General features: G+C 44.1%; 1 protein-coding gene across 1 annotated transcript in view; it reads left to right on the top strand.

Moving 5' to 3' along the window:
- immp2l (inner mitochondrial membrane peptidase subunit 2) overlaps positions 1–11,420 on the top strand; it is a 51,855-nt gene extending 40,435 nt beyond the window's left edge. The window contains exons 4-6 of the mRNA XM_079223186.1: positions 7,175–7,240; positions 10,763–10,865; positions 11,112–11,420. Of these exons, the coding sequence (XP_079079312.1) occupies positions 7,175–7,240; positions 10,763–10,865; positions 11,112–11,243 (301 nt within the window). The 3' untranslated portion in view covers positions 11,244–11,420. The remainder of the gene's footprint in view (positions 1–7,174; positions 7,241–10,762; positions 10,866–11,111) is intronic.
- Positions 11,421–15,054: the final 3,634 nt, after the last annotated feature.

The raw sequence follows: 15,054 nt of genomic DNA, 5'->3' as shown, positions 1-15,054 counted from the left end.
TATGACAGTTCTGACCCAACAATCTACCCAAAAACAAATACCTACTAATTATTTTCAAGTGCATACATATTTAATACAAAATGAAGTCGCCTTTATATATATATATATATATATATATATATATATATATATATATATATATATATATATATATATATTTATGAAAAAGTATATATAAATATATCTTTTTTTTGTATAAAATCCAAAGCATTTGGCACTTGCCAACAGCCGGCTGATTGAAGGCCTTCGTCCAATAAATGCTGACATAGCGGGACTGCTGTTTATGTATATATATATATATATATATTCATATGTTACGCAATGCCGACACAGATGGAAGCCAGGCGTTTATGTAGAGTATTTAGACAACAACAACAACAACAACAACAACGTGGCGCTAATGGAGCGAGGTTCATTCATCCTGTTTGTTTTCACCATGCTTCCTTCTTCAATGACTTCCTCATTTACCCTACACACACACACACACACACACACACACACACACACACACACACGCGCCGCTCTTTCTCTTCCTCATTCTCCTCCTTCCTCTCCTTCTCCCTCTCATCCCTCTCCTCCTCCTTCTCCTCCTCCTCATTCTCCTCCTCCTTCTCCCTCTCATCCCTCTCCTCCTCCTCCTCCTCCTCCTCATTTTCCTCCTCCTTCTCCCTCTCATCCCTCTCCTCCTCCTCCTCCTCCTCCTCCTCCTCCTCCTCCTCCTCCTCCTCCTCATTTTCCTCCTCCTTCTCCCTCTCCTCCTCCTCCTCTCCCGTTGTATTTAGTGATGCATTATACGACAGACTGCCCGCTTGAGCACTTTAGTGCTGAGTATTGACATTCTATGAATAGAAGAAAGCACCCAAATGTGAAATATTCATGTTTATTTTCATGCAGCGGCGAGCGAGGCCGAGGGCGGCGGTGTTGATGTGCAGAAGTCTCACAAAGTGTCCGCCATGTTTTATTCAAGTGAAAGACTCACGACTTCCATTTCTTTTAACGGATGGAGAAGACACGTTGTTCAAGGTTTTCCTCAAACTGTAGAGTAGAATGGAACGACATCACAGAAAACATCAACGCTTTCTCTCTAAATCCCTCCTTCTCTCCTCCCTCCTTCTCTCCTCCCTCCATCCACCATCGATCTACCATTAAGCCGGTCCCATGTGAGTCTGTTGCCTCCTCCTCTTCCTCTTCCTCTTCCTCCTCCTCCTCCTTCTCCTCCTCCTCCTTGTTAGCATCACCAGCATCACTATCTGCGCTTAGCCTCCACTCCCACGAGTCACATTTCTCTCTTTATTCAGCAGCCGTTCTACTGTTAATTACACACACACACACACACACACACACACACACACACACACACACACACACACACACACACACACTGTACATGTGTGCTACAGCCCCTGTGTGTTCTCTGTAGAAGCAGCAGGTGTGTTTCTTCCTTCTGATGAACGACCTCACAGGATGAGGCTGCTGTTACGCTACATTGTTGCTACTGTGGTGAAACAATGTATCCTCCTGCAGACAATGTATCCTCCTACTAACAATGTATCCTCCTGCAGACAATGTATCCTCCTACTAACAATGTATCCTCCTACACACAATGTATCCTCCTACTAACAATGTATCCTCCTACTAACAATGTATCCTCCTACACACAATGTATCCTCCTACTAACAATGTATCCTCCTACTAACAATGTATCCTCCTACTAACAATGTATCCTCCTACAGACAATGTATCCTCCTACACACAATGTATCCTCCTACAGACAATGTATCCTCCTACTAACAATGTATCCTCCTACAGACAATGTATCCTCCTACTAACAATGTATCCCCCTACAGACAATGTATCCTCCTACAGACAATGTATCCTCCTACTAACAATGTATCCTCCTACAGACAATGTATCCTCCTACTAACAATGTATCCTCCTACAGACAATGTATCCTCCTACTAACAATGTATCCTCCTACAGACAATGTATCCTCCTACTAACAATGTATCCTCCTACTGACAATGTATCCTCCTACAGACAATGTATCCTCCTACAGACAATGTTTTTATCAAACTACGGTGTTTGCTTGGGACAATTTGACTAATTATGGACAGAAAAATTATTATATGAAAACTTCTAATCTTTTTTTTTTTACTATTTTTTTTGCAAAATCTGAAGTGAGGCGGAGTCTCATTGTTGAACTCCTCCTTCTCGTTATCTTGTGAACTTGTTGTCTTGTAACTATAATGTTTCTACTCCGGCTTCTCAGATTTAAGACCAAACCCAAACCCCAGAATATGAATACATAAATATTGGCGTCCTAACATGCGGCCATGTTCAGAGCCAATCGTCTCGTTGGTCCAGATCATTTGTGATCCAAGTGTCTGCTTCAGGATTCATGGGACAAATGAGTTTCCATCAACATTTATTAAAGGCCGCGTTGCTTATCCATGGAACTCTCCCTCAAGCATCCGGCAAAGAAAAGAGATGCAAGTAAAAATCATGCTTCTCAAACAAATGTTTGAATGAAACTCCAATCCATGTTTCATCGCCACGTTTAGACCGAGACGTTTGTTCAGTAATATTATAATTAGAGAAATCTATTTTCCCATCAGACTTTATTCCTGACAGGAATTTTAATAATGCAAATTATTAAGCTTCGAGGTCAGCATTTTCACCCCCTTGTGGTCAGGAGAGAGAATGCAGCTTTAACACATGAAGCATAGACTTCTATACAACCAGAGGAGTCGCCCCTGGTGGTCAGGAGAGAGCATGCAGCTTTAACACATGAAGCATAGACTTCTATACAACCAGAGGAGTTGCCCCCTGGTGGCCAGGAGAGAGAATGCAGCTTTAACATGAGGTTCAGGACCTCATGTTTCTGCTCTGGTTCAGGACCTCATGTTGCTCCTCTGGTTCAGGACCTCATGTTTTTGCTGCTCTGGTTCAGGACCTCATGTTTCTGCTCTGGTTCAGGACCTCATGTTGCTCCTCTGGTTCAGGACCTCATGTTTTTGCTGCTCTGGTTCAGGACCTCATGTTTTTGCTGCTCTGGTTCAGGACCTCATGTTTCTGCTCTGGTTCAAGACCTCATGTTTCTGCTGCTCTGGTTCAAGACCTCATGTTTCTGCTGCTCTGGTTCAGGACCTCATGTTTTTGCTGCTCTGGTTCAAGACCTCATGTTTCTGCTGCTCTGGTTCAGGACCTCACGTTTCTGCTGCTCTGGTTCAGGACCTCATGTTTCTGCTCCTCTGGTTCAGGACCTCATGTTTCTGCTCTGGTTCAGGACCTCATGTTTCTGCTGCTCTGGTTCAGGACCTCATGTTTCTGCTGCTCTGGTTCAGGACCTCATGTTTCTGCTCTGGTTCAGGACATCATGTTTCTGCTCTGGTTCAGGACCTCATGTTTCTGCTGCTCTGGTTCAGGACCTCATATTTCTGCTCCTCTGGTTCAGGACCTCATGTTTCTGCTCTGGTTCAGGACCTCATGTTTCTGCTCCTCTGGTTCAGGACCTCATGTTTCTGCTCTGGTTCAGGACCTCATGTTTCTGCTCTGGTTCAGGACCTCATGTTTCTGCTCTGGTCCAGGACCTCATGTTTCTGCTCCTCTGGTTCAGGACCTCATGTTTCTGCTCTGGTTCAGGACCTCATATTTCTGCTCTGGTTCAGAACCTCATGTTTCTGCTCTGGTTCAGGACCTCATGTTTCTGCTGCTCTGGTTCAAGACCTCATGTTTCTGCTGCTTTGGTTCAGGACCTCATGTTTCTGCTCCTCTGGTTCAGGACCTCATGTTTCTGCTGCTCTGGTTCAGGACCTCATGTTTCTGCTCCTCTGGTTCAGGACCTCATGTTTCTGCTCTGGTTCAGGACCTCATGTTTCTGCTGCTTTGGTTCAGGACCTCATGTTTCTGCTCCTCTGGTTCAGGACCTCATGTTTCTGCTGCTCTGGTTCAGGACCTCATGTTTCTGCTCTGGTTCAGGACCTCATGTTTCTCCTCTGGTTCAGGACCTCATGTTTCTCCTCTGGTTCAGGACCTCATGTTTCTGCTCCTCTGGTTCAGGACCTCATGTTTCTGCTCCTCTGGTTCAGGACGTCATGTTTCTCCTCTGGTTCAGGACCTCATGTTTCTCCTCTGGTTCAGGACCTCATGTTTCTGCTCTGGTTCAGGACCTCATGTTTCTGCTCCTCTGGTTCAGGACCTCATGTTTCTGCTCCTCTGGTTCAGGACCTCATGTTTCTGCTCCTCTGGTTCAGGACGTCATGTTTCTCCTCTGGTTCAGGACCTCATGTTTCTCCTCTGGTTCAGGACCTCATGTTTCTGCTCTGGTTCAGGACCTCATGTTTCTCCTCTGGTTCAGGACCTCATGTTTCTGCTTTGGTTCAGGACCTCATGTTTCTGCTCCTCTGGTTCAGGACGTCATGTTTCTGCTCTGGTTCAGGACCTCATGTTTCTCCTCTGGTTCAGGACCTCATGTTTCTGCTCCTCTGGTTCAGGACCTCATGTTTCTGCTCCTCTGGTTCAGGACCTCATATTTCTGCTCCTCTGGTTCAGGACCTCATGTTTCTGCTCCTCTGGTTCAGGACGTCATGTTTCTCCTCTGGTTCAGGACCTCATGTTTCTCCTCTGGTTCAGGACCTCATGTTTCTGCTCTGGTTCAGGACCTCATGTTTCTGCTCCTCTGGTTCAGGACCTCATGTTTCTGCTCCTCTGGTTCAGGACCTCATGTTTCTGCTCCTCTGGTTCAGGACCTCATGTTTCTGCTCCTCTACTAAACGTTCTGTCATGAGCTGTTGGAGCTCCTCCTTGCAGACTGATTCTCCGTGCAGTGGGACTCGACCCCAGCAGGAAAACAGACGAGAAGAAGTCTGCCGGTCTCTCTTTGACCGCAGCAGACGTGTTTGTGTTTCTGTCGTTCTTCCGTTAGCACAACAAGTCACGTTGGGAGGAATCCTCCCGTTATTGTGATTACTTATGAAACCAAAAGGAGAGGAAGAGTTGACTTGAGGAAGCGAGAGTTTTAGAGGCTCCGGACCCGTTTAGCTCGGTTTGGAAATGTCACCGGGTGCACTTAAGAAGTGGCCTTTAAAGAGAGGGAGGGAGGAGAGGAGAGGAGAGGAGAGGAGAGGAGAGGGCAGGGGAGGGGAGGGGAGGGGAGAGGAGGGGAGAGGAGAGAGGGTACAGAGGGAGGAAGGAGAGAGGGAGAGAGGAGAGGAGAGAGGGAGCAGAGGGAGGAGAGGAGAGCAGAGGAGAGAGGGAGCAGACGGAGGAGAGGAGAGGAGAGAGGGGACAGAGGGAGGAAGGAGAGAGGGAGAGAGGAGAGGAGAGAGGGAGGAGAAGAGAGAAGAGGAGAGGAGAGAGGGAGCAGAGGAGAGGAGAGGAGAGAGGGAGCTTTCCTCCTGACCTATGTCTCCTCGTGACTCTTGTCTCCTGGCTCCTCTTGTCTCGTGTCTCCTGTCTCCTCACGTCTCCTGTCTCCTCGTGACTCTTGTCTCCTCGTGTCTCCTGTCTCCTCTTGTCTCCTGTCTCCTCGTGTCTCCTGTCTCCTCGTGTCTCCTGTCTCCTCGTGTCCCCTCTTGTCTCCTGTCTCCTGTCTCCTCGTGTCTCGTGTCTCCTCGTGTCTCGTGTCTCCTCGTGACTCCTGTCTCCTCGTGTCTCCTGTCTCCTCTTGTCTCCTGTCTCCTCGTGTCTCCTGTCTCCTTGTGTCTCCTGTCTCCTGTCTCCTCGTGTCTCGTGTCTCCTGTCTCCTGTCTCCTCGTGTCTCGTGTCTCCTGTCTCCTCGTGTCTCCTGTCTCCTGTCTCCTCGTGTCTCGTGTCTCCTGTCTCCTGTCTCCTCCTGTCTCCTGTCTCCTCGTGTCTCCTGTCTCCTGTCTCCTGTCTCCTGAGGGAAGGCAGCCTGTCAGTGGGTTCAGAACCTTTCCTCCAAAGCCTGCTGCCGCTTCACCGTGTGTTTGCCGCCTCTCTCTCTGACTCCAGAGTGAACCTGTGGAGCGACGCGGCGGACGGAGCGCTGGAACGCACGAGCAGCGGCAGCGTCCTCGAACGCATCTCAAAAACCTGCGACAAAATAATCCCCCCAGCCTCCTGGTTCTGTTTCTCCCCTCCGCTGTCAGAACCGCAGGCTGATGGACTACCGCAGTCACACACACACACACACACACACACACACACACACACACACACACACACACACACACACACACACAGCCATGAAACACTCACCAGTAGAAGCTCTTATCCATCACGTCCCATGCAGCAGATATTCAGCAGGTATTCCTGGCATGGCTGCAGCTGTGTGTGTGTGTGTGTGTGTGTGTGTGTGTGTGTGTGTGTGTGTGTGTGTGCTTGGTTTAAAGCTTGCAGCGCTGCATGTTAACGTCCAGCAGCAGCAGCTATTTTCCCGTCTTCCTCGAGTATCTCCAAGAACCCTCTTCCTCTTCACAGAGAGAGAGGAAGAGGGGGAGAGAGAGGGAGGGAGAGAGGGGGAGGGAGAGACTCTGGTAGAGACTGAGAGGGAGAGAGAGAGAGATAGAGGGAGAGGGAGAGGGAGAAGGAGGGAGGGAGAGGGAGGGGATAGAGGGGGCGAGAGAGGGAGCGAGAGGGAGGGAGAGAAAGTGGGAGTGAATGATGTGTTGTGTTCTGCTGTTGGATAGAAGATCATCCATCACTCTAATACACACACACAATATTAATACACACACAGTATTAATACACACACAATATTAATACACACACAGACACGTATAAATACACACATACAGTATTATGACACACACACAGTATCGATACACACACAAGTATTAATACACACACAAGTATTAATACACACACAAAAAGCACCAAACAGAATCAACAACAAACAATTCAGTTCATTCTATTATTATTGTTTGTTTGGTACTTTTATTATTATTTTATTATATGTTTTGCTCACTTCGTTATTTTTAATAAAAATAACTTAAAGTACAGCTCAGCCTCTGTTTTGGTCTCATAACTTATTATTTGTGTATTTTGTGATATTTAATCTTCAGTCTCAAAGTAACCTGCAGCTTTTTATATTCTCAAGCTGTTTGGGTTTCATGCTTATTGCCATATATATATATATATATATATATATATATATATATATATATATATATATATATATGTATATATATATTGTGTGTTATTGTTCCCTCAGGTCCCCTAAGAATCCTCAGCAGAAGATCATCAAGCGGGTCATCGGCCTGGAGGGAGACTTCATCAGGTAGGAAGCTCCTCTCCTCTCTCCTCTCCTCCTCTTCTCTCCTATTCTCTCCTCTCCTCTCCTCCTCTCTCCTCTCCTCCTCTTCTCTCCTATTCTCTCCTCTTCTATTCTCCTCTCTCCTCTTCTCTTCTCTCCTCTTCTATCCTCTTCTCTCCTCTTCTCTTCTCTCCCACTCTCTCCTCTCCTCCTCCTCAGATACTCAACATGAGCTAACATGACGCTCAACTCAACATGAAGCTAGCATGAAGCTCAGCTCAACATTAAGCTCTACATGAAGCTAACATGAAACTAACATGAAGCTCAGCTCAACATTAAGCTCTACATGAAGCTAACATGAAGCTCAGCTCTACATGAAGCTAACATGAAGCTCTACATGAAGCTAACATGAAGCTAACATGAAGCTCAGCTCAACATTAAGCTCTACATGAAGCTAACATGAAGCTAACATGAAGCTCAGCTCAACATTAAGCTCTACATGAAGCTAACATGAAGCTCAGCTCTACATGAAGCTAACATGAAGCTAACATGAAGCTCTACATGAAGCTAACATGAAGCTCAGCTCTACATGAAGCTCTACATGAAGCTCTACATAAAGCCAACATGAAGCTAGCATGCAGCTAACATGAAGCTAACATGAAGCTCAGCTCAACATAAAGCTCTACATGAAGCTAACATGAAGCAAACATTAAGCTCAACATGAAGCCAACATTAAGCTGACATGAAGCTAACATGAAGCTCAGCTCAACATTAAGCTTTACATGAAGCTAACATGAAGCTAACATTAAGCTCTACAAGAAGCTAACATGAAGCTAACATGAAGCTCAGCTCAACATTAAGCTTTACATGAAGCTAACATGAAGCTCACATTAAGCTCTACAAGAAGCTAACATGAAGCTAACATGAAGCTCAGCTCAACATTAAGCTTTACATGAAGCTAACATGAAGCTCACATTAAGCTCTACAAGAAGCTAACATGAAGCTAACATGAAGCTCAGCTCAACATCAGATCCTCCAGACAGTCGGAGCTCAACCAGAGGAGGAGGCGTGTTCGTCGTCACTCGTTTCCCCCGCCGGTGGACACCAGACGCCGGCTGTGTGGGGGAATAAATCCCGCCGTAAATCAAGAGCTTTTTATTCGGGCCGCGCGGTCCCGACCAGAGAGGAGTGTTTTACAGGTCGGTCTCCAAACAGAGACGCTCGTAAATCTAACACGAAACCAACTAATGGAAACTCGTAAATGACGTTTATTTGCACGTTAAGTTACGCGAGTCCCCGCTTCTCTAACGCGGAGTCGAGCCTCGACTTAGAGATGAACTCGCTGCTCTGAAAAGCATCAGAACCCAGAGAAAAAGAGCTTTGATCTCATTCAGCCGTCAGGTGGCACAGGAGGTTTTAATGTTTTGAAACAAGTCTCATTGAAATCCATCTGGAGGATGAGATTTTTATTTATTTACACTCATCCAGTGAAATATCTCAAAACCGACTCGTTGCAGCGTCACAAAACGGATCTTCAGCACGAAAAAACAAACTAAAGAGGAAGAAGTCACAGTTTATATGGTGGGAAAGAATAAATGTGATGTCAGAGCCTGTAAATACCTCTTTTTGTCCAAATATTCAGTTTACTGTGATAAAAACAGCACATTTAACAAACTGGAACCAGCAAATGCGATAAAGGATTAATTGATGATCTAAATAATACTTAGATAATGATTTTAATAGTCAGTCGTACATCTTTCATTAAAGTGATTCTGGACTGAAGACGACCTTTGACCCTCACAGCGTTGGTACTTTCCATCAACTCTTTCCATCAAGTCCATCAACGACTTCATGCATGATGAAATACAGATATCCACATATTTACATCCCATTAAGCTGAGCGGCTTCTGTCAGGAGGAAGAACTCACTAATTCAGAGATGATATGAGTATGATCAGCATCGGCCTTCAGGAACATATATCGGACACACACACACACACACACACACACACACACACACGCACACAATTCGATTCAATTCAATTAATTAATTGTTAACACTGATGAAAGAAAGTGTGTGTGTGTGTGTGTGTGTGTGTGTGTGTGTGTGTGTGTGTGTGTGTGTGTTCAAATTCAGTAAAGACACACTTCTTGATTAGGCCACTTGGAAGATCTTTGAAGGGGCAACCTCAGTTTTTTAAGTGAAGTCTATGCTTCATGTGTTAAAGCTGCATTCTCTCTCCTGACCACTAGGGGGCGACTCCTCTGGTTGTATAGAAGTCTATATAAATGACTCTACTTGATTTATTCCCTCAGTAGACATTGTAAACATGAGTTTATTTTCACAGGGAAATAATAATCAATAATCAATAATCAGGTCACCAGACAGACTGCAGCTTCTTCAATGTCTTCGCTTATGAAGCGGTGACTTCTAAACGGTGAAACTGAGCAGACGCTTCTTTGACTTTGAAGAAAAATATAAATATACAAAATAAAAATGGAGCTTGAGGAGAGAGTTTGTGGCTCGGATCAAATCTCCGGAACAAAGTCTTTCATTTCATTATCGTTCATCATCAGCCTCTAAATCATCCAGAGAGTCACTACCCAAAATGAGAGGAGGAGGAGGAGGAGGAGGAGGAGGTGCTTGTCTCGCTGTAGCTGCTTCAATAAGCTTGTCATGTTTATGAGGAGGAGGAGGAGCGCTCTTCATCATCACTCTGGACGGTTATGGGCCTCCAACCGGATTTATCATTTAGCCTAAACACTGTGTGTGTGTGTGTGTGTGTGTGTGTGTGTGTGTGTGTGTGTGTGTGTGTGTGTGTGTGTGTGTCTTGGATACATAAATATTGATTCAGAAGCTGAATTTACTGACTCACAAAAATAAAATAAAAAGCCGGGACCTTTTTTTATTTTTTTCCGCAAGAATGATAATAAGAATATATAAAGTTAGAGCCGATTTGACTCCAGCGTTTGAGACGGAGCAAAGTCCACTAAAAGGCAGGAAGTAAAGTAAAAGGCAGGAAGTCCACTAAAAAGCAGGAAGTAAACTAAAAGGCAGGAAATCTATTAAACGGCAGGAAGTCTATTGAACAGCAGGAAGTCCACTAAAAGGCAGGAAGTCCACTAAATGGCAGGAAGTCCACTAAAAGGCAGGAAATCTATTAAACGGCAGGAATTCTATTGAACAGCAGGAAGTCCACTAAACGGCAGGAAGTCCACTAAAAGCCAGGAAGTCCACTAAACGGCAGGAAGTCCACTAAAAGGCAGGAAGTCCACTAAACGGCAGGAAGTCCGCTAAAAGGCAGGAAGTCCACTAAAAGGCAGGAAGTCCACTAAACGGCAGGAAGTCCGCTAAAAGGCAGGAAGTCCACTAAACGGCAGGAAGTCCACTAAAAGGCAGGAAGTCCACTAAAAGGCAGGAAGTCCACTAAACGGCAGGAAGTCCACTAAAAGGCAGGAAGCCCACTAAAAGGCAGGAAGTCCACTAAACGGCAGGAAGTCCGCGACATCTTTACATGTGAAGGGTTGTTTGTTCTCTCGTCTGCAGAACTCTGAGCTACAAGAACCGGTACGTCCGGGTTCCTGACGGTCACTTCTGGATCGAGGGAGATCACCACGGACACAGTCTGGACAGCAACAGCTTCGGACCGGTACGACTCTAGACCTCGAGAGTGTGTGTGTGTGTGTGTGTGTGTGTGTGAGTGTGAGACAAATCACTGTTCACCGACTCGTTATTTATTCATAATCTTATTTATTATAATATTAATCTGTTGTGGGAATTCGTTGTTGTTTTGTATTCTCACATCATGAAGCAGAGTGATTACATTCCTTCTTTACATATATAAATATATATATAAATGTCATGTATTTATGTATTTACACACGATGTGTCCCAGGTCTCGGTGGCGCTGCTGCACGGACGAGCCTCTCACATCATCTGGCCTCCGAGTCGTTGGCAGCGAATCGAAGCGTCTCTCCCGGAGAACCGAGGACCGCTCTACACGGAGGAAGAGGAGGAGGAGGGATGAAGAGCCACGAACAAACACACTTCTTATTTATTTTAAAATAACCGTTATGACGTTATCTAAACTGAGACAAGGCGACCGCTGAAGAACATTCAAACCAACATGTGTCTCCTGTCAAACGTCAAGAGATTGTTTGTAAAATGTGATTCCAGTGCAAACATTTTTATAAAAACACTATTGACCTTTAGAGGCTCCGCCTCCATGTGTGTGACCTCTACAGGCTCCGCCTCCATGTGTGTGACCTCTACAGGCTCCGCCTCCATGTGTGTGACCTTTACAGGCTCTGCCTCCATGTGTGTGACCTCTAGAGGCTCCGCCTCCATGTGTGTGTGGCCTCTAGAGGCTCCGCCTCCATGTGTGTGTGGCCTCTAGAGGCTCCGCCTCCATGTGTGTGTGTGGCCTCTAGAGGCTCATTACATTTCAGTTCATTTAGCTGACGCTTTTATCCAAAGCAACATTTTTCTATATATCAGGGTTAAGTGTTTTACTCATAGACATGGACTAGCAGAGCTGGGGCTCAAACCATCGACCCACTGATTGAAAGATGGGCATAATAACCACTGAGCCACAGTCGCTCCGTGTCTCTCAGCCTCCATGTGAGTGAGGACTTGAGTCTCAGCCTTCCAGTAAACCAGTAAACATTAAACCAGTAAACCATTAAACCAGTAACCAGTAACCATTAAACCAGTAACCAGTAAACCAGTAACCAGTAAACCATTAAACCAGTAACCAGTAACCATTAAGCCAGTAACCAGTAACCATTAAACCAGTAACCAGTAAACCATGAAACCAGTAACCATTTAACCAGTAACCATGAAACCAGTAACCAGTAAACCAGTAACCAGTAACCAGTAAACCATTAAACCAGTAACCAGTAAACCATTAAACCAGTAACCATTAAACCAGTAACCATTAAACCAGTAACCATTGAACCAGTAAACCATTAAACCAGTAACCAGTAACCAGTAAACCATTAAACCAGTAACCAGTAACCAGTAACCATTTAACCAGTAAACCATTAAACCAGTAACCAGTAACCATTTAACCAGTAAACCATTAAACCAGTAACCATTAAACCAGTAACCATTAAACCAGTAACCAGTAACCAGTAACCATTTAACCAGTAACCATTAAGCCAGTAACCAGTAGCCATTAAACCAGTAACCAGTAACCATTAAACCAGTAACCAGTAAACCATTAAACCAGTAACCAGTAAACCATTAAACCAGTAACCAGTAACCATTAAACCAGTAACCAGTAAACCATTAAACCAGTAACCAGTAACCATTAAACCAGTAACCATTAAACCAGTAACCAGTAAACCATTAAACCAGTAACCAGTAACCAGTAAACCATTAAACCAGTAACCAGTAACCATTAAACCAGTAACCAGTAACCAGTAAACCATTAAACCAGTAACCAGTAACCATTAAACCAGTAACCATTAAACCAGTAACCAGTGACCAGTAACCAGTAACCATTAAACCAGTAACCAGTAACCAGTAAACCATTAAACCAGTAACCATTAAACCAGTAACCAGTAACCATGAAACCAGTAACCAGTAAACCAGTAACCAGTAACCAGTAAACCATTAAACCAGTAACCAGTAACCAGTAAACCATTAAACCAGTAACCAGTAACCATTAAACCAGTAACCATTAAACCAGTAAACCATTAAACCAGTAACCAGTAACCAGTAAACCATTAAACCAGTAACCAGTAACCATTTAACCAGTAAACCATTAAACCAGTAACCAGTAACCATTTAACCAGTAAACCATTAAACCAGTAACCATTAAACCAGTAACCATTAAACCAGTAACCAGTAACCATTAAGCCAGTAACCAGTAACCAGTAACCATTAAACCAGTAACCAGTAACCATTAAACCAGTAACCAGTAAACCATTAAACCAGTAACCAGTAACCAGTAAACCATTAAGCCAGTAACCAGTAACCATTAAACCAGTAACCATTAAACCAGTAACCAGTAAACCATTAAACCAGTAACCAGTAACCAGTAAACCATTAAACCAGTAACCATTAAACCAGTAACCAGTAACCAGTAACCATTAAACCAGTAACCATTAAACCAGTAACCAGTAACCATTAAACCAGTAACCATTAAACCAGTAACCATTAAACCAGTAACCAGTGACCAGTAACCAGTAACCATTAAACCAGTAACTATTAAACCAGTGACCAGTAACCAGTAAACCATTAAACCAGTAACCAGTAACCATTAAACCAGTAACCATTAAACCAGTAACCAGTGACCAGTGACCAGTAACCAGTGACCAGTAACCAGTAACCATTAAACCAGTAGCCAGTAACCATTAAACCAGGAAACCATTAAACCAGTAACCATTAAACCAGTAACCAGTAACCATTAAACCAGTAACCAGTAACCATTAAACCAGTAACCATTAAACCAGTGACCAGTAACCAGTAAACCAGTAACCATTAAACCAGTAACCATTAAACCAGTAACCAGTAACCATTAAACCAGTGACCAGTAAACCATTAAACCAGTAACCAGTAACATTAAACCAGTAACCAGTGACCAGTGACCAGTAACCATTAAACCAGTAACCAGTAACCATTAAACCAGTAACCATTAAACCAGTGACCAGTAACCAGTAAACCAGTAACCATTAAACCAGTAACCATTAAACCAGTAACCAGTAACCATTAAACCAGTGACCAGTAAACCATTAAACCAGTAACCAGTAACCATTAAACCAGTAACCAGTAACCAGTAAACCATTAAACCAGTAACCAGTAACCAGTAAACCATTAAGCCAGTAACCAGTAACCATTAAACCAGTAACCATTAAACCAGTAACCAGTAAACCATTAAACCAGTAACCAGTAACCAGTAAACCATTAAACCAGTAACCATTAAACCAGTAACCAGTAACCAGTAAACCATTAAACCAGTAACCATTAAACCAGTAACCAGTAACCAGTAAACCATTAAACCAGTAACCATTAAACCAGTAACCATTAAACCAGTAACCATTAAACCAGTAACCAGTGACCAGTAACCAGTAACCATTAAACCAGTAACTATTAAACCAGTGACCAGTAACCAGTAAACCATTAAACCAGTAACCAGTAACCATTAAACCAGTAACCATTAAACCAGTAACCAGTGACCAGTGACCAGTAACCAGTGACCAGTAACCAGTAACCATTAAACCAGTAGCCAGTAACCATTAAACCAGTAACCATTAAACCAGTAACCATTAAACCAGTAACCAGTAACCAGTAACCATTAAACCAGTAACCATTAAACCAGTAACCATTAAACCAGTGACCAGTAACCAGTAAACCAGTAACCATTAAACCAGTAACCATTAAACCAGTAACCAGTAACCATTAAACCAGTGACCAGTAAACCATTAAACCAGTAACCAGTAACATTAAACCAGTAACCAGTGACCAGTAACCATTAAACCAGTAACCAGTAACATTAAACCAGTGACCAGTGACCAGTAACATTAAACCAGTAACCAGTGACCAGTAAACCATTAAACCAGTAACCAGTAACATTAAACCAGTGACCAGTGACCAGTAACCATTAAACCAGTAACCAGTGACCAGTGACCAGTAACCAGTAACCAGTAACCAGTGACCAGTGAGTAGCTCATTTCCTGCTCTCTGGACCTCTAGTCTCTGGAGTGGTTTCTGTCCTGAAGTCCTTTGCAGCCAGCAGGGGTTGAGCTGACTGTTTCCAGGAGGAGGTGTGGCCTCCGGCCCAGAGGCCGAGCTGCTCCTCCCCTTTGAGCAGAGATCTTTATGGACACATTGTT

The sequence above is a fragment of the Taurulus bubalis genome (assembly GCF_910589615.1).
Source record: "Taurulus bubalis genome assembly, chromosome: 9".
In the NCBI taxonomy this organism is placed as follows: domain Eukaryota; kingdom Metazoa; phylum Chordata; class Actinopteri; order Perciformes; family Cottidae; genus Taurulus; species Taurulus bubalis.
Note: the sequence above shows the minus strand (reverse complement) of the source record. Positions and strands in the feature narration are given on the sequence as shown.